This window comes from Nyctereutes procyonoides, unplaced genomic scaffold (assembly GCF_905146905.1).
Source record: "Nyctereutes procyonoides isolate TBG_1078 unplaced genomic scaffold, NYPRO_anot_genome, whole genome shotgun sequence".
Taxonomy (NCBI): Eukaryota; Metazoa; Chordata; class Mammalia; order Carnivora; family Canidae; genus Nyctereutes; species Nyctereutes procyonoides.
In genome coordinates this window covers 68,764,185-68,784,188 of record NW_026575052.1, presented here as the reverse complement: position 1 = coordinate 68,784,188, position 20,004 = coordinate 68,764,185, and the positions used below count along the sequence as shown (strand labels likewise).

The window sequence follows — 20,004 nt, the reverse complement described above, 5'->3', positions numbered from 1 at the left end:
GATAACATTATATAAAAACACTACAAAAAGTGGCAGGAAATAATGTCTTTAAAAGGATATAGTGTTAATTACATGTGAATCCTTCAGTTTCAACATATTTTTGTGCTGGTGTTGTTTAATAATATTTTTGCATTCTCTATTCTTAAGAGCCAAGCACATTACCAAACACATAGTGGCCCATTAGTAAACAGTGGTTGTGACTGCTAATAATAATGCCAATATGACCGTTAGATCATGTCTAGACCCTGCAGTATTCGATGGAGTGGCAAGGTTAACAGAAAGTCTACATCTCTAATAACCTGAAACTGGTATCACTTACATTCTTTCAAACTAACAAATATTTGTGGAATCTTATCTATGTATGCTCAGTACTGTTGCTATCTAAGTGGGCAAAGGCAAAAAAAAAATAATTGAAAGACTCAATTCCTTGTTGAATCATTGTATTGTCTACCTGAAATGAATATAACACTTGACTGTTAATTATATACTTGAATTAAAAAGTAAGTAAATAAATAATACTGACTTCTTGCCATGAAGGTCTTAACTACTTGGGGCTAAGGAATGGAATGATTGACAAGACTCCACAAATGATTTTCTCTCAATTATATGTTGTGTGGCATTACTCTCTGCATTGTGTAATATCAATAACTAAAACCATAAGAGATTAGAGGAAGTAAAATGCATTGCAAAGTTAAATCGATTTAGGTGTCCCTGTGATGGAGGTGGGACTTGAATTAGACATGGAAAAACTGTGAAAGATTTAAAATTGTGAGTGAGAGATTTCTTGTGTGAGCAACAGCATAAACAAAGACTCAACAGTAAGAAGAATCTTTGAAGTATTCAGAGGATGAGCCTGGCTGGGTCAGCTCAGAGTTTGTGCTGGGAAGCATTGAAAGATCATGTTGGATATACAACATGAAGTCATAGGGGTCAAGGAGTGCCAGGACCAAGCATTTGTAAAGTAATTTCTGAAGAAATTACTGAAGATTTCTGGATGAAGATGCATGCAGTACTTCACAAAAGCCTGACCCGAGGGTCAGCAACTCAATTAAGAAGTCAGGGGCTAAGAAACATATACAAGCACAAAAGAATATGGCCAAAAAAAAGTGGGCAGCTAACATGAAGCCTGGGTGACAAGAAAGTCCTAAAAATGAGGACTCGTCTGCTGAGGCATGAATCTCTTATAGTCTTCCTTTTGGGGCAGGAATTATTTCCAGGGTCCTAGGTGAATATAAGTGAATCTTATAATGGAAATGTGAATCAGCTAACCCAAATGGAATACCAGGGATTTGGACAAATCCTGATGTGAGCAAAGTGGAGTTTCAGTAAATGAAGAATGAATGAACCCAGAGTAAAGCCAGATTTAGATGGGACAGTTGAAAAATAATTGTAACAAATAAGGAGTGACCTTATGGGCGCTTAAAGGATAGTCATTGTGGGTGTGGAGAGGAATGATCCATATGAAAAACAGCTTTAAGTAGAAAGGTACCAATGAAAGGTGGCTCTGAGATTTCAAACCTGGGTAAACAGGCAATAGTTGTACCATGGACAGAAATACAAGAATTAGGAAGGAAAGTTCTACATGAAGACCTCAGCATTTCCTGATCCAGTAGAACTCAACTGGAAAGAACATTTATAGCACATGGCCAGTGGCCAAAATACTGAATAATTGGGACCGAATAAATCTCATGGAAGTCTTATGAGTGTGGCTTATTTTTTATTTGGCTTCTAACCATATCAGGGTTTTAGAGTAACTCTTGAAAAATGTGTTTACTTATGGGATTTTCAATAATTAGGGCACTACCTGTTGTTTAAATACTGACAGAAATATATTGAAATATTGGCAGGTAAACATCTTGGTATATGGGAATGGAAGTCAGTGTTTCAGTAGATAAGTAAATAGGTTACCTTGAAGTGATGCATTTGATAAAAGGTTTTCTCCAAATTAAAGCTTTCTTCTTTTTTATTATTTAGATATTATCTTCTTTAGATGCTGTCATCCAATGAACACACTGTCACTAAGGCAGATAAAATGAGTTGTAGCAATTATTGATCAGAATGAGTTAAAATAGCAATGTTCAGTCTGACAAAAATGGGGGGATCAAATGAGATGTTTAACAATAAGAGCCCTTTAATGTGTGTTTTTATTTATTACTTTATTTATCTAATATCTACTGTCAGAAACTTTGTTAAGTGCTTTATATACATTATTTGATTTCAGTAGCAAATAATCTCATGAAATACATACTTTTGTTATTTTCATTTTCCAGATAAGAAAACTGTCCAGAGAGGTTAAGTTACCTCAGATTATGCAAAATTAATTAGAGATAGAGCCAGGATTTCTAGTCAGGTCTAGTGTGATTCTGAAGCCCTTTATCCTTAAGTGCTATCCTATGCTTGTCTCTTCTGGCTTGAGCCTGCAAACAAGGTGATTATGAATTTTACTAAGCCTTCAGCACTCCACCCACAAAAGATATGATTTCTGTCATGTGTGAAGAAATAATGGTTCATTTATAAAATATGCCACTGAATGTTTAACAACCTATTTTCTCACATTTCTGGTGATGGATATCTTTATATTGTAGAACCAGATTCAGTGTAGTAAGAGCTTAAATTTCTAGAAGCTGCATATAAACACATTGCCTTTGTTGCTTTGCTGATTTCATTATGACCCAGATGCTCTGTGAATATCTGAAACTTAGGTTGGGGATGTGGAAAATTATTTTACAGTTGTTTTAGGAAAAAGCCAGGTATTAGCAAAAGAAAAATCTGAGACAGCAACCATATATATATATATATATATATATATATATATATATATAATATCTTTGAAAAATATTCTATTACACTGAATAAAATCTCTTAAAATAAATATGTCATATGTTTCCATACGTGAGTGACATTTTGTATGCACCTATTTCTAACTAAATTAATGTTTCTATAATAGACACAAAATGCATGCTAAAGAACTTAAAATTAACATTTTTATTCACCTATAAAACTAATGGAAAATTGTTTTTCTTTTTCTTTTGTCCTTCTCACAGCTGAATTTTTATTCCTCTTGTGGGGTGTTTATCTCTGCTATGCAGTGCGGACCGTCCCATCAGCATTTCATGAGCCACGATATATGGCTGTTGCAGTTCACAATGAGCTCATTATCTCTGCTATATTCCATACAATTAGGCAAGTGCTCTGTAGAGCTAGAAAATAACTGTTTTATTTTTCTGATGTGTTGCAGTTTAATTTAAATAGCAAAACTGGATAAAATACATAATGGAAAGATTTAGGAAAGATAGTGTTTTTGTGTTTTTAAGTTGATTTCTTTGTCACAGAAATGACAAATGAATATAGTTTTTTTTTTTTCAAAGATTGATTTATTTAGAAAGAGAGTGTGTGCACAGGATGGGGAGGTAAGGAGCAAAAGGAGAAGGAAAGAGAAACCCAAGCAGACTCAGCGCTGAGCATGGAGCCCAACATGCGGCTTGATCTCACAACCCTGAGCTCATGGCCTGAGCTGAAACCAGGAGTCAGACACCTAAGTGACTGTACTACTCAGGCATTCCTATAGTTTTTTGTTTTGTTTTGTTTTGTTTTGTTTTGTTTTAAAATGCTATTCTTAGCTTCTTCTGATGTTTCATTAATCACCTTTATTTGAAAATTAACTCAATGTATTACATTAAACCATTTATGGGAATGGCATTGAATACTGTTATGACATATAATGCTTTTTGTTCTGAAGATATAAAGCAACACGTGCTTACATTATAAAGTAGATGTAGATAAATTATCTATGTTTTCATTCATGTTTATATGCTAGTTTATACTTTTAAAATCTTCATAGTCAACTTATGTGTATTAATTCTGCTAAATTCAAAACTAAAAATCCACTCCAACCAGATGACTAGATTTTTGTGTGCAGTAAAGTTTTATCCCTGTCACATTTTAACAATGACTTTCTATTGTAAGGATGTACAGCCTGGCCCTCCATTTTTTGATAGTCCATATATTCCTGTAGTTAGTAAGTACAAAGGAAGAAGAAAGTAGCTTATGATAAGTGAACAAAATAAAATGTGTATGACTTACCTTCTGAGAATTTACATCTATTTAAATCTGAAAATGAAGTGAAAACCTGTAAGACCAAAAAAAGGAGTCCTATAATTTGAAAAGCAACAAAAAGATGTTATTCTGTTACTTGACATATATGAAAAGTTAGGACATACTTAAGAATGTAATCAGACATTTTCAATGTTTGTCTTTTCCCTCAGTAGAAAAACAGAGATTAATAATAGTGGGAGTCAGAGTGCAAAGGTGTGGATCTATGGAAGTTTTAGAAGATATTTATATTTCTCACTTTAGTCAATAATTACAATTATATCTTGCCCTTGTAGGAATAGATGATGCCAGAGAGCAGTTGAACCTTAGGCATACCTACACTTTTTTTAACTTTTAAGTAAGGAAAGAAGTATTTATGATTTGACAACTCTGGAAATTCCATCAAAGGGCCAGGAATCAAAAGAATTTGCCTCATTGCTTTGTCTTGCCCCCTCTCAATAGAGAGAGAAAAGAAAAAAAGAGGAAGGAAAGATGAGAAGTAAAATATGTTATAAATACGCAAAAAGAAGACTCTCAATTCTACTCAGACTAGAGCCAAAGAATGTGAGAGGGGATGCCCTCGGTCCTCACGGTAGTAAGCAACAGAGAATACTCTGTCACAGACAGAGCTCCACAGACTTTACAATTCTCCCAAATCACCTCCCAAGGAGAGTTGCATTTTTGTTGTTTCCAGAATATCAAACACATATGTTTCAAAATGTAACAAACGTGCTTCTCTAGAACCACTTATAAGTGAAATGCTATATTAACAAACCAATTAAAAAGTTACAAGCTTGCCAGAAGACTTATTACAGATAAGTTTAAATGTCTTCTGTTGTCAGAATGTGACCATGTCATGGAGAGGGTTTCCTACTTTTGCCCTACAACCAGCTGCTATATTTCTTAGAACCAAATTAATTGCCCAAGAAATTAAATCATTCAAAGCATTTATCTAAATTGATCTTTATCCTCTTCTACTTTAAGATTTACTCTGTTCCATTTTTATCATTAAGTATGTTTGTTCAGGTGTCCCTGGGTGGTTGGGCAGTTGGGCAGCTACCTTTGCCTCAGGTTGTGATCCCAGGACTTGGGATTGAGTCCTTGCATCAGGCTCCTGCGAAGAGCCTGCTTCTCCCTCTGCCTGTGTCTCTGCCTCTCTTTCTCTATGTCTCTCATGAAAAATAATCTTTTTAAAAAAAGTATGTTTTTTCAATGAAACTTAAACTCTCAACTTGCACAAATAGGAAAGGTAAAGTATTTTTTGAATAAACTTTTAAAAATTCCCAATAAGGCAATAGGTGGTTATTATAGATAAATCATAAAATGATAAAAAATAAACTCCCTAATCCAACCACCCAAAGATGATAAATACTCTTAACATATTAGGATATCACCTTTAGATGTTTTTATATGCTTTTTATATTTATGACACACTGTGTTGATAGCTCCTTTTTAGGAATGTCACAACACAGAGTGACATACTAAGAAGTCCTGCTTTAAGGAAAGCTACTCAACTTTGTTTAGCCATCACTTTCCAAACTATTCACCATAGTATCCTCCCAGCCGTCAGTTGACATCTGATAATAGCAGCCACTCTTCAGAAAATTCTCTTTTAATACTGGGGCAAGGTGAAGAAACATATGCTAAATATTCATTCAGAATAGCTTTCTTGAGGCACCTGGCTGGCTCAGTCAGGCAGTGTGTGACTCTTGATCTCAGGGTCATGAATTCAGGCCCCACACTGAGCACAGAGGTTGCTTTAAAAAAAAAATAGCTTTCTTAACTTGTGTAGGTCTTTGCTACAGAGCACTAGATAATCCATCAGCCTAGCTGGATTCACATAGACACAGCTCTGACTGAATTGTTCATGTTGAACCTAGAAGATTTTGTGTTAGTAGACATGCACTACTCACAAGACCAGTTTTCCTCAAGACAACTATGTACATTCCTCTAAGTTTTAAGCAGGGAGGACTTCCAATGGTAGCAGGGTGACCAGCCTTAGTAGGCTTTGGTGTTTTCTTAGGCTTGCCCTAAGAAAGGGGAAGCCCTATATTTTAGGTTCTAAATTTGACCTACCTCCCTACATAGACCAGACCCAATTTGATTGTGCCATGTTGGCTTCAAAGAATTATAGTATATATAAGCTAGCTACTCTGTCTTAGAAATACAATTGTATGGCCATAAAGGACCAGGGATGGAATTACAATTTAACACAGTAAATCTCCAGAACACTTATTTTAGGGAGATGAGCAGGGAGCAATAGGCAGTAATAATTAAAGAAATCAAGTATATATAATTTTTATTTACATATGGACTGAATTCATATGTGCTATGGTTTCAATGTTGATAAAGTTCAGGAATAAGAAGCAATAGCATAATAATATAAACCAACTGGGTCCATCTTTGTAATTTTTTAGTAGGATGAAATAATATTAAATAAGACATCCAGCATCAGGAAAAGTATTCTCTATCAATAAGCATATATATTTATTCTTGTTTGCATAAAATATAAAATTATATACATATTGTGTATACACATATACATACATAAATATATAAACTTGAAGCTATGACTACATATTTATATACAGATTTACTTTTATTCTCACCAAATTGCCAGATTGAACAAAAATAAACTAAAAGGATTAAGTCTAAAAGTCTAATAATGCAGAAGGCATTTTACCTAATCTGTTCTATAATCCTTTACTAAGCACAGAGCAAAGCTTTGGGAAAGTGCAAGACTTTTAAAAAGTTTGCTTTTATTCTTAAACCCAGTTTTTAAGTATTTCTGTGTTCTTGTTAGATCTATTTTTTAGAAGTTGAAACAATCTTCTAAAGAAAAATCTTTAAAATGACTGCAAAACCCAATTTTTTTCTTAAGATATTTCCACTCAGAACTGCAACCTAACAAACTCTAGCAGTATTTAAAAGCTGATTAATTTCAGGGCAATTGGTGTTGGTATATAGTAGTTCAAAATTACTTTTTGGAAGACTCATCATTTTAATTTAAAATACATGTAACCATTGTTCCTTCCAGATATTGTCAGGCTGGTTTAAAGTTCACTTGTGTTGGCATTTGAGATAGAAATTCCCAGTGCATGAGAACACTTTTAGAATGTAAATCCAAAAAAAAAAAAAAAGAATGTAAATCCATCTCCTTTGATATAACTGTCTGCTCCAGTACTGGAAATGGCCTCAGCAGATTGGGATTGTATAATTTTCCAGGTCACATTTTATATTGCTTCTATGCCTCAGTACTATGCCTGAGGTACTGTTACTTGTCACCGAGTATGATGATCCTATTTCAGTACTTAAAAAAAAAATAATCTCAACTGACATAGCACAGACTCTGTCAAAAGTGTGTCATCCCTGAACAGAGTGAATATTCATTTAATCATATTCAAGGCAGATATAAAGCCACTTTTTCTCACCAAGAAGTTAGAGAAGATGTTAATTCATAAAATTGTATTTAGTTATAGGTGAACTATCATGAGCTTTCTGTATTTCTATGTATATATTTTGTCCTTTTTATGTCTCCAAACACAGGGGAAACTATCTCTCTATTTTGAACAACCTTGAGCTTCCATTTTAGCTTGTTTTGGGGTTAGGGATAAGAAGACAGGATGGGAAAATGAGGAAGAAATCCCCTTGATGAAAATTTTAAGTATTAATAATACTAATTTACTTAGTAAATTTGTCATGAATATGGCATAATGCAGGTATAAAATTAGTTTCTCCTACTTTTATTTTTTTTTAAAGATTTTATTTATTATTCATGAGAGACACAGAGAGAAAGAGAGAGAGGCAGAGACACAGGCAGAGGGAGAGACAGGCTCCATGCAGGGAGCCCGATGTGGGACTCAATCCCTGGGATTGAAGGATTGTGCCCTGGGCTGAAGGTGGTGCTAAACAGCTGAGCCCCCCGGGCTGCCCAGTTTCTCCTACTTTTAGACTCATATGTTTGTTTTATGATTATATCATCAGCACTTTCTTAAGATGTTAGCTTTTCAAATATGATGATGTATATCACTGAATCAAAATGCTAATTCTCTTGGCACACCTGAGTGGCTCAGTTGGTTGAGCATCTGACTTTTGATTTCAACTCAGGTCATGATCTCAGGGTGGTGGGATGAGCCCAGCTCTGCACTCAGCGGGGAATCTACTTCTCTCTCTCTTTCCCTCTCCATCTGCCCCTCCTACGGCTCCCATTCTCTCTTTTTCTCAAATAAATAAATAAATCTTTTTAAAAAATGCTAATTGTCTAATTCCAAACACAATAAAATCTCATATTTAGCTTTTGTGGATAAACAGTGAATGGGAAAAAATTAAAAGAATATGGTTGCAAAATGAAATAAAATAAAAGCATCACTGGATAGTTTCTAGAAAATAATGAGTCCTTAAAACCTGAGTTTTAGTTTTTACATATACCTATTGATTTATGAAAATATTCCAAAATCACCAAGGTAGATACCAGTACTGAATTTTTCCTATACATATTTCCTGCAGGACTATCCTAGAACACAATTTTATAAATTCCTCAGCAGGATAAGACTTTAAATTATTTTAAAACAATTTGATACTTCACAACAGCTAAAATTTTTATTTTAAAAGATGTGTTTTACAAACCATTAGTATATTCATTTTACCCACTGCATTATCATTTAAGCCTCTGAGGTTGTTCACAAAGCAAAAAAACAAAAAACAAAAAACAAAAACAAAAACCCTACTCCTTTTTTTCTTGGATTTTTTTCTTCATTAATGTTTTCAAATGAAAAAGATTGGAATCAAGAGTTATGTGGCTGTGTCTTATAACCCAAATTTGCCTGAAACCACCAGTTTGTGAATCTGTTCTTTTGAATTCACATGTTTTCACTGCTTTTACTTTAGACATTCACTTTATAGACAAAATAACTATTCCAGGAAATGGTTAGCACATTATATATCTATATGCTATCTTTCTCACTACTTATAACTTAGAATAATAAATAACAAAGAGTTCATATCTTATGTATCCAAACAGGGTTACTTAAGGCTTTATTCTTCGGTGATGAAAATGTATGCCACAGAAACAGCAATACAACATTTTCCATGCTTGCTTGTTTTTTTAATACACTGAGGAAAAAAGGTCCCGATTATCCTAGTGGTTTAAATAGAAGTCTTGTTGGATTACTAATGTGGTGAATTCTCATTTCAGATTCGTTCTTGCCTCAAGACTTCAGTCTGACTGGATGCTAATGCTGTATTTTGCACATACTCATTTGACTGTGACAGTCACCATTGGGTTGCTTTTGATTCCAAAGGTATTCCTTTAAAATTACTTTTCTCTTGCAAGACAGCTTTTTTACATAATCATGGAGTTGTTTCTCCTTTAAAAAATACCTGTCAATATAGGGAAAGGAGGCTGTGGAGATTTGCTTGACACTCTAAAATGTTTTTAAAGCTCGCTCTTCAGGGAACTAGATGTCTCTTTTCGGATTTATTGAACATCCCATATAATTTTTAAATACTTCTGTTTGTGCAAAACTCATCATCTGATTCAGTTCTTTCTCAAATATTTTTATATCCAGTTTTAATTATAGGTTCAAGGTAACTTTTATTGTAGCTGTAACATCAAAATTATTTTTAAAGAGAATTATCCTATTCTAAGAATCTTCTTGTTTAGATTTACATTCAGGAAGCATTGTGTTGTAAACATTCAGAGAATTTTTATATAAATAATAATTATATTGTGTACAGAAGAATCTTGCTTTATAATGATGGATTCTGACAAAGACTTATCTAGACAGCATACCAGTGTCGGGGGGAATGGGCCGGCACTCAGAATACAGGGATTATGAGTATGTGCCCCACCTACAATAGCTATGCGGTATGATGTTAGCTAAGACTTTTCATCTCTCTAAGTTTCAGTTTCTTCACCTATTACATGATAGCAATAGAGCTGCTTCCAATGAAATAATATATATCAGAGTGTGGGGGGGAAAGCATACAAGTTATAGCATTATTATTATTTTTCTCTTTTACATATAGAAAAAAAGTGTTAGGACATCATGTATCTGTATTAGTAGCACACAATATAATATGAGCACAGCTGAGGCAAGAATTATAATTGCTTTTAGTTCACTTCTGGCTTTACCTTCTCTCACAAGCAAAACATAGAAATTCAGCCTGATTGAAAGGGCAAACAAATGTAATCAGAGCAAAATGCCTGCTTTCTTCCTTACTTGAATTACACCAGATAGCCACAGTCTTCATGGATTAGTCTGTTACTGCAGTTTATCTTATCCATTTTCATACTTTGCATTACATGGTTACATTTTTATTAGATGGCTGTACTGTGTACTCACACTGTTCATTCAATTCTAAGAACTGAAAACACATTTATACAAAAAAGGTTTGTACATGAATGTTCCTAGCAACACTATTCATAATAGCTAAAAAGTGGAAGCAACCTAAATGTCCATCAACTGATTACTGTAGAAACACAATGTGGTGTTATCTCTACCATGTAACTCTATCCAGTAATAAGAAGGAATAAAGCACTGATACACGCTACAAACTTGTACAGACCTCAGAATCATTATGCCAAGTGAGAGAAGGTAGACACAAAAGGCTACATCTTGTGTGATTCTATTGATATGAAACGTCCAGAACAGGCAACTCTGTTGAGACAGAAGGTAGATTAATGGTTGCCCCTAGCCAAGAGGAGAAACAGAAGTGACTGCTTCATGGATTTAAGGTTCTTTTGGGGGTGATGAAAATATGCTGGAATTAGATAGTGGTGATGCTTACACAGCACTGTGAATATAGAAAAAAGCACTCAATTGTACAATTGAAATTTGAGAATTTTATCGTATGTGAATTATATCTCACCTTCAGATAATTTAACAAAACCACTGAGGGGCTTTGCTAAGCACTGTTCTATATCCTGGAATAAGAATAGTGAACAGGTAATGTGCTTTCATGGTGCTTCTATTGTGGAGAAGGGGGAAACAGGACAAAATAAATAAATAAGCTAAATATTTAAAATGCTATTTTAGATATAAGTACTGAGGACAAATAGTAAAGCAGAAAATGGACAATATCTGACAAGGCAGTGTTTCTTAAACTCATGATCATCTCTAAGACTATGCTCAAGAAAACCAATTCCACTCTTACAAATAACTTCTGGGTGGTTTCCTAGTAGCATGTGAGAATTTGGAGGGCAGGGACACTGTTTATTCATATTTATAGCCTTAAATTCCTGATGCATGTCAGATCCACACATGTATGTGGACACTGTTTATTCATATTTATAGTCTTAAATTCCTGATGCATGTCAGATTCACACATGTATCCACATGTATGAAGGACAGATTCATCCGTTTCTGTCGTTTCTCAGTCAGTCCCAATTACAAAACATTCGTGATTCCTTACATAGGGAATTGCTGTTTCACATGCTGTATTAATGTTCACCTGCCCACCTAAGTATTTTAACAAACACTGACATTAAAATAGCTTTGTATCATGAAAGTGATCTGTAAGTTTTTTAAAGGAATATTTGACCTGATGACAAGCTGAGAGAAGAGAACCCATGTTCCCTAAGCCATTCTCTCAATTTTCATAGGACAGTCACTCGGTTTATATATTGTGTGAAGGGGCTGAATTGTTTTTATTCTCCCTGCTTTCCATCATTTACCTAATTCATTCTTCATGTCTCCATTTGATGAAGAACAGAGATAGCAAGAGTACATGAAACCGAAAGATATCAAAAGACCATGTGAAAATCATAAAAATATCTCAAAATATGACGAAGGAGGAACTTGAGAATACTGAGTTTGAGAAAAAAATACTGTAATTTTGGTGAACCTTTGAATTTTAAACTTCGATATCATCACTTTAGGCTGAGAGAGCACTGTGCTCCAGAGAGCTTCAGGGATTTGTTTCATATCTGACTGTCAATGCAACTGATGCTGGAATTCAGATCTGTCCCCTGAGTCTTAGAAGCAACTTTTTTTGAGCTGTGTGTAGAAGACTGAAAAGCACTGCCTGTGATCAGGGCTAGTCGTACCCCTGGATGAAATATAGCCTCATCCATGTGAAGCAAAATGATCAACACAAGGTAGACCCCACTGCTCAAAAATATATTTCCATCCAGCTGTCGGTGGGTCTTGGACAACATTTGTTTGGATTTTTCTACTTATTTCACTTTCAAAATGCAAGTATCACTGAAGAAAAGTAATGTCAGTGAACACTGGAAGCCTAGAGAAAAGACAAGGATGAAAATAGAAGTCAGAGAAGCAACCACGTATTAATATTGCCCCAGAGCTCTAGATGTAACATGAAAAGCAAAACCAAATATAGCATCAGATCTTTTATAAAGAGTTCAGTAAATAAGTTTATCGAAGCTGAAGAAATGATATTAACATGAGAACCTTTAGAAAATGATTCAGCTGTGTCTGCTAGTGGGTTAATGTCTGCAGCTCATATTTTGTCTCTGTTGCAGTTTTCACATTCAAGCAATAACCCCCGAGATGACATTGCTACAGAAGCATATGAAGATGAGCTAGACCTGGGTAGGTCTGGGTCCTACCTGAACAGCAGCATCAACTCTGCGTGGAGTGAGCACAGCTTGGACCCAGAGGACATTCGGGTAACACCAGTATTTCAACCTTCCTACTTCAGGCTCACCCCATATACACGGGCAAGCACGTGTGGGCTGATGCAAACATATGCTCACCTTTGTGCACACATGAGCCAGAGAGAAAAAGAGAGGGGGCGGGGAACGTGTATGTGTGTGTGTGTGTGTGTGTATAAGAACTGAAGACATCTAATTTAAAGTTAACCCAGTTCTAAAACATACGTCATGGTAGAAATTACACAAGCTGATCTTGATAGTCTCAACTGACTTCTTAGTAGTCATAATGACAAAGTGGTGATACATGTTCCCTACTACAGTTTATGACATTTTGCTGACGAGAAGGTAGGATAGATCTGTGAGTAGAGAGCCCAGAGTACTGAAAGAAATCTGAGACAGTATATCAGCATTTGGAGTAAGAAGCTGCTTTTAGTAATTGACAGTCTATTGTCCCCCAAACCTAATCCAACATTAGAGGTAATTTTATCAATGGCTACATGATGCTTGCAGTATTGTTTAGGGATATGATTTGTCAGTAGACGATATGCTGTGTTTTGTCATGGTCCTGGTCAAGTCTGGTGCACACAATTTGTTAAGTCCAAAGGGCTCGTTCCATAAAACAAGGGTAGAATGCATGTGTTCATGTCTTAAATTTCAGACTCTATGTGAAACAGAACACAAATTAATCAGAAAGTAAGAATGAGGAGAAAGTGAGTGAGTACACATAGTATGAAAAGCTGTAGAGCAGTTTCCCTAAAGAGCTCAAGCTCAGTAACTTCAAACTACATTTAGTAATACTATCTGGCTGAACCGCTAAGTTCCACATCTCTGTGAATTTGCTCTTGTTCTGGCAGGATGAGCTAAAGAAACTCTATGCCCAGTTGGAAATATATAAAAGGAAGAAGATGATTACAAATAACCCTCACCTCCAGAAAAAGCGGTGCTCCAAGAAGGGCTTAGGCCGTTCCATCATGAGGCGTATAACCGAGATCCCAGAGACGGTTAGCAGGCAGTGTTCCAAAGAGGACAAGGAAGTCACAGACCACAGCACAGCCAAAAGCACTGCCCTGGCCAGGAAGAACCCACAAGAATCTTCAGGTAACACCGGGAAGCCCAAAGAAGAGTCCCTGAAAAACCGAGTCTTCTCGCTAAAGAAATCACACAGCACTTATGATCATGTGAGGGAGCACACGGAAGAGTCCAACAGTTTACCAGTGGAAAGCCAAGATGAGGAGGCTACAGAACATTCCACACTAGAGTCTCTGTCAAGTAAAAAACTAACACAAAAACTGAAAGAAAACAGTGAGGCCGAGTCCACAGAGTCTGTGCCTTTGGTGTGTAAGTCAGCAAGTGCACACAATCTCAGCTCAGAGAAGAAGCCAGGCCACCCCCGAACATCGATGTTGCAAAAGTCTCTCAGTGTCATCGCAAGCGCCAAGGAGAAGACTCTTGGATTAGCTGGGAAAACTCAAACATCAGGCATGGAAGAACGTGCTAAAGCCCAGAAACCAAAAGATAAAGAAACAAATAGAAAATACTCAAATTCAGATAATGCAGAGACTAATGATTCTGCCCCCCAAAACTCCAATCATTTGGAAGAGCCAAGAAAACCTCAGAAATCTGGGATTATGAAGCAACAACGGGTCAACCCGGCCACTGCCAATTCTGACATGAGCCCGGGCACCCCCCAGACGAAGAACAACTTTGACATTGGGGAAGTGTGCCCTTGGGAGATTTATGACCTGGCCCCCGGTCCTGTGCCTTCAGAATCAAAAGTTCAAAAACACGTATCTATTGCAGCTTCTGAAATGGAGAAAAACCCAACTTTTTCCTTAAAGGAGAAGTCTCATCAGAAGCCCAAGGCAGCTGAACTGTGTCAGCAAACCAATCAGAAGAGCATAGACAAGGCTGAGGTGTGCCCTTGGAAGAGCCAAGGCCAGCCTGGTTTTGAAGATGAGAAGCATCTGATTCCCAAGACTCAAGTTCCCACAGGGAGAGCCAGAGAGGAGAATGGCAATCAGCATTATGCAGCCAATGTGTGTGCCGGGCAGTATGAAGAACTGCCCCCCAAAGCTATAGCATCAAAAGTCGAGAATGAAAATCTCAACCAAACAGGAGACCAGGAGAAAAAGACATCCTCCCCTGAGGAAAATGTGCCTGGCTCCTATAACTCAAGTAATAACTTTCGGCAGCCTTTAACATCACGAGCTGAGGTGTGTCCCTGGGAGTTTGAGACCCCAAATCAACCAAATGCTGAAAGAAGTGTAGCTTTACCTGCCTCTTCCACTTTAAGTGCAAATAAAATAGCGGGGCCTCGGAAATGAGAGGTCTGGGGTCCATTTAAAGTGTACCATCCCCAGAAAGAAAAGGAGAAGGAAGAAACCCTGAATTCGACAAAAATAAGAGGATCAAAGATTCCCAAGGAGTGTTTGTCAGGAAACGTGAAAGGCCCAGGTTGAAGAAGACCGGGAGGGCAGAGGGACACCACAATGGAAGACAGACTGGCCAAGAGAAATCTTTCCCCTGGGGACACCAGGGGAGTCCTTACATTTATGTATGTTTAGGGGGAGTAGCCCTCACTGTCTGCCCCTGATCAGTATTGACCCATGGCACTTTGAAGACCCTAAACAAGGCAGACCAGAAGACACGGAAGAGGTACAACATTTTGCAAAGAAGGTATGGACATGGATGACCGAAATTCTAAGTAGCTAACTGAACTTACTTTACCTATTTAACCTTGATAGCACCGCTAACTTAATGCATCCCAAAAATACCTTTTATATTAATGATTGCTCTCATTTTCTTATAAATGTATGTTTCAGTACATTGTTGTGTCTCGTATTCAAGCATTCCAGATTGTATAATTTTTGCAAATAACTTTGATATTATATGACACAACACATTTATGCAATCCCGCAGCTACTCAATTGTTATTGCAAGTTACAGATTACCTGCTATCTATCAACTTTAGTTGGTTCTTGAAGTACAGTAAGCTTTCTCTGGCTTGGGAAGCCATAACCGTTATGATAAAATCTTTTAGTTTTGGCTGTGGTTTATATATTGTGAATTTGGATTTGATTCTATTGTTTCACATCATGGTTTGTTATACTGTCTTAATCAGGGTTTTTTATACAAGTTGAGTTACTTGTTTTGCACTTCTTGTTAGGACTCCGAGAGCAAGTGGTCCTACTTAGTCATATGTCTCAATAAAGGACAACTTACCTATTGTTTGTTCAGAGTCAGAGACAGGTAACACCTTCATTCCAATTTATTGTCCCTTTTAACTCTCAGTATTTCATACTTAGCATTTCGCAAGGAAGAAGCTAAGAGTGAGAAAAATATACTGCACATTATTATTACCACTGAAAAGGGAAGACTCTAGGAATGACATGAGAATTAACTACAGTACTGCAGAGCCAGGGAATTTGCCTTTCAAAACAGACAGAAAGGGAGCTACTGATAGCACTTTCAAGGGAGTATTTTTTTAGAGAAAAATTATGATAGCATCAAGATCATTGTATGGATATATTTTTATTATGCATACTGAATATATATTTTAAATTACCTTAAACTACTTATTCTCATAAACTCTTATTCATTGCTTCAGCTAGTGGTAACACTTGCTGGGCCTAAATCCCAAAGAGCTTTATAACGTGATTTTTTCAAAGCCTATAAGGTGGTATGGGTTCTCCATTCTCCCAAGCACTGGAAAATTTACAGGTCCTGCAAATTGCTATTTTGAGCCACCTGGCTCAAAATTTAGAAATGCAGGGTTTCTTTGCAAACCAAAACAGCCCCCAAAGCAAAATTTGTAAAATGTACTGCCTTCCACACTGATCACTTGGCATGAGAATCCAAAGCTGCTGACTTAGCCCTACTGAAGTGATCATGCAAAGAGATTCCATTCCAAAGCTCAGTCTCATTTCATTTAAAGATGAATCACTTAAAAATAGAATGCAGACTTCCCTTTCTCTCATGCTAAATGCTGAAGTATCAATGGCTTATTTGGCCAGGACATTTCCAGCCTAACTGCTCTTCATGTGCAGCAAGGAGAACATGCCAGGAAGATAAAAGATGAAAAAAGAGAATCAGAAGGTAGATACAGGCCTGTTCTAGGAGAGTATCATTCTCAGTGGAAGGTATAAACTAGGACTTCTCCTTATTCATCATCAAAATTTTCTCAACAATTTTTATTCAGGAATAAGTGAGCACATCACCATTTTGCAAAGCTGTGCATCCATCTTCCTCACCCATTCGTTTGCTTTGTGCATATTACTCAGGTTGGTGGGGTAGGTGTGAAGAGATGGAAAAATTCTATTTTTCTGTCTTTCCTTAATTTATTTCCTTCTTCTCTTCCTTTTTAGTCAAAGCCTTTCTATTTGGTACCTTGGAACATAACTTTGAGGTATATTTGTGAACTTGGTTTGGAATTTCCAGGCCCACCTACTTGTTTCATTTTTGTTCAAGGTCTGTTAGCACTTTATTCACTTTTTGAGAAATAAGCAGTCAAGCCTCGGTGACTTTTTATTGCACTTCAGGATGATCCTGCTAGAGATGTGGCTTAAAGAAGACTTGCCAAATTATACCTTAGTGACATTCTACAGTCCATAGATTTTTCTCCACCAGCATCAATCAGTGAGAGTGCCTCGGGTCTTTCCTAGAGTTTCATTGCCATTAGTTATCACCAAGAGAAGTTTAAATCTACAATTTTTGAGGTTTTTTTCCTAGATCAATAACAATAAGAAAGTGAATAAACACTGTTAAGGTCACAAACATTTGCTAGGTTGTCCTTCTCAATGCATGTGCAGGCTGCATCCTGTCCTTGTTTTTAAGCCAGGGTTTATAAATAAGTAGATTTATACCAATCTTAATAGAACTGTATATTTTATGCAAGAATTAAATGCTTTACAACATGAATTATAACTCAGCCCATTGTAAACTTTGGTGGCAATATGGATTTGAAACACGACAGTTCTCTTGTATTTGCTTCCTAGGTTTCTGCATGCAAGTGGTGACAGGTAGGACTGAGAAACACTGCCTTTTGACTTCTAGCATTTAGCAACCGAGAGTTGTAGAGTCAATAAAGCTGTAAGTCTCTTCACTTAATCTGTGGTTCTTCTGAAACTATTATCTGAAACCTACAGCATCCCACCATGAAAAATATTTGGTAAATTTATGTTGTGATGTGTTACAGCATGTAAATAATTATAACTTATCTGCAATAAAACATATTTATATGAAAGTGATTTATGGTGTTTTGTGTATCTATCAAAAATCAAATTTATTTCACCTAAGCCAACTTCAGAGGGAATCCCATGTATCTTTGACCTCATATCCCTGTCTACAGAAATGTGTGATTAGCCGAATGTGGCCTCAAACATACAGGTCATCATTTGGAGCCAGTAAAACCTGTTAGGACTAGTGATTTTGATTTAAGAAAGCTCTGTCCAGGGCAGCCCCGCTGGCTCAGCGGTTTAGCGCCACCTTCAGCCTGTGGTGTGATCCTGGAGACCCGGGATCAAGTCCCACATTGGGCTCCCTGCATGGAGCCTGCTTCTCCCCTCTCATGAATAAATAAATAAAATCTTTTTTTTAAAAAAAAAAGGAAAGCTCTGTCCAAATAGGAAGTAATTCAGTTACCTTTTTTAATTTACTGAACATATATAGACAATTTGCTAAGCAATGATGCTGATCTTTAGATAAACAAGAGCTCCAATATCCAATATGCACTATCTAGTCACTGCTATAGTAATACAGAGGGGAGCCCCACTAATTCATGGAGTCAGGAGAGGCTTAAGAGTGAGGGCAAGCTCCCAAGGCTGAAATTCTGCAAGGCATCAGTTATGAACGGGAAAAGGTATAAGGCTGGAAAGGTAATTGTGCCCAGCCTTGCATGCCATGCTTCAGATTAGCTACAGCCTTCTCCTGCAGTACTGGGAACTATCAAAAAGCAGTAAACTGGATCATAATCAAGTCATGGAATAGAAGGATCATTTGAGGAGCAGCCCAGGAATGGACTGAGGTGGGAGGAGACTGCAGGCAGCTAGATTAGCTAGCCAGCACAAGACTCAAGGGAAGGGTGAGGACCTAAAAAGGAGAGGGAGAGATTATTGGGTTTTTTTTTTTAGATTTTTTTTTATTCATTTATCCATGAGAGACACAGAAAGAGAGAGAGAGAGAGAGAGAGAGAGAGAGAGAGGCAGAGACACAGGCAGAGGGAGAAGCAGGCTCCATGCAGGGAGCCTGACATGGGACTTGATCCCGAGTCTCCAGGATCACGCCCTGGGCTGAAGGCAGCGCTAAACTGCTGAGCCACCCGGGCTGCCCTATTGTAGGGTTTTTTTGTTTTGTTTTGTTTTTAAGATTTTATGTATTCATAAGAGACACAGGGAGAGAGGCAGAGACATAGGCAGAGGGAAAAGCAGGCTCCCTGCAAGGACCCCAATTGCAGGACTCCATCCCAGGAACCCAGGATCATGACCTGAGCCAAAGGTAGACACTCAACCACTGAGCCACACAGGGACCCCGATTATTGGTTATTTTATCAAACTAGCAACTTCATATTGGTTTGGTGTTCCTATTATACAAGGTCAGAAAATCAGTCACAGATAACTATATCAACTATAAATGCTCCTTCTGAGTTTATGGACATTTTGAATAGTTTCAAAAATTTTAAAAGCCCCTTCTGAAAATCTGTAGACCAGGAGGTCACCCGTTCATGAAAAAAGCTATGGAAAAGAATACCAAAGTCATGCTATGAGAAACCTTGATATTAAACCAGGCTGGGAAAAGAGCAAAGGACCTGCTGTAGTATGGTCTTAACTTCCCCTGTGGGAGTGTGTGGGCAGCTCTCGGAAGCAGAGCAGCAGATGACGCAAGGGGGCAGAAGAGAGAGCTGGCTGCACCTTCTCTCTGCGTTCACCTTTCCTGGAACCAAGTCGCTGGGAATGCCCTTCCCCATCTCTTCACACCATGTGTGTCCTATATCCTCCATTCTCTTGGTACTTACACATAAAATCAGTGGTCTGAGTCCTTTGACCACAAAAGGCTAAGACAAAAGCAGCTGACGATTAATAGGCCATGAAGGTCAAGTCTACGTTCTTTGTCCTATGATAAGGCTCAGTGTGGGAATTGTTTAGCCAATGGCTATATTATTTTCATACAGATGCATAGTGCTAGGCAACGTTTCTTTGTTCTAAATTTAGAACTTTTGGTTAAAAAATGCCTAAGGGAAATATTTCCATCAGAAATGGCTTTTATCACACAAGTAATAACGTAAGCCTGATGTTCTAAAACAA

General features: G+C 37.1%; 1 protein-coding gene across 1 annotated transcript in view; it reads left to right on the top strand.

Annotated features, from left to right (window-relative positions):
* GPR158 (G protein-coupled receptor 158) overlaps window positions 1-16,115 on the top strand; it is a 403,385-nt gene extending 387,270 nt beyond the window's left edge. The window contains exons 9-12 of the mRNA XM_055332362.1: window positions 3,045-3,183; window positions 9,287-9,392; window positions 12,575-12,721; window positions 13,561-16,115. Of these exons, the coding sequence (XP_055188337.1) occupies window positions 3,045-3,183; window positions 9,287-9,392; window positions 12,575-12,721; window positions 13,561-15,030 (1,862 nt within the window). The 3' untranslated portion in view covers window positions 15,031-16,115. The remainder of the gene's footprint in view (window positions 1-3,044; window positions 3,184-9,286; window positions 9,393-12,574; window positions 12,722-13,560) is intronic.
* Window positions 16,116-20,004: the final 3,889 nt, after the last annotated feature.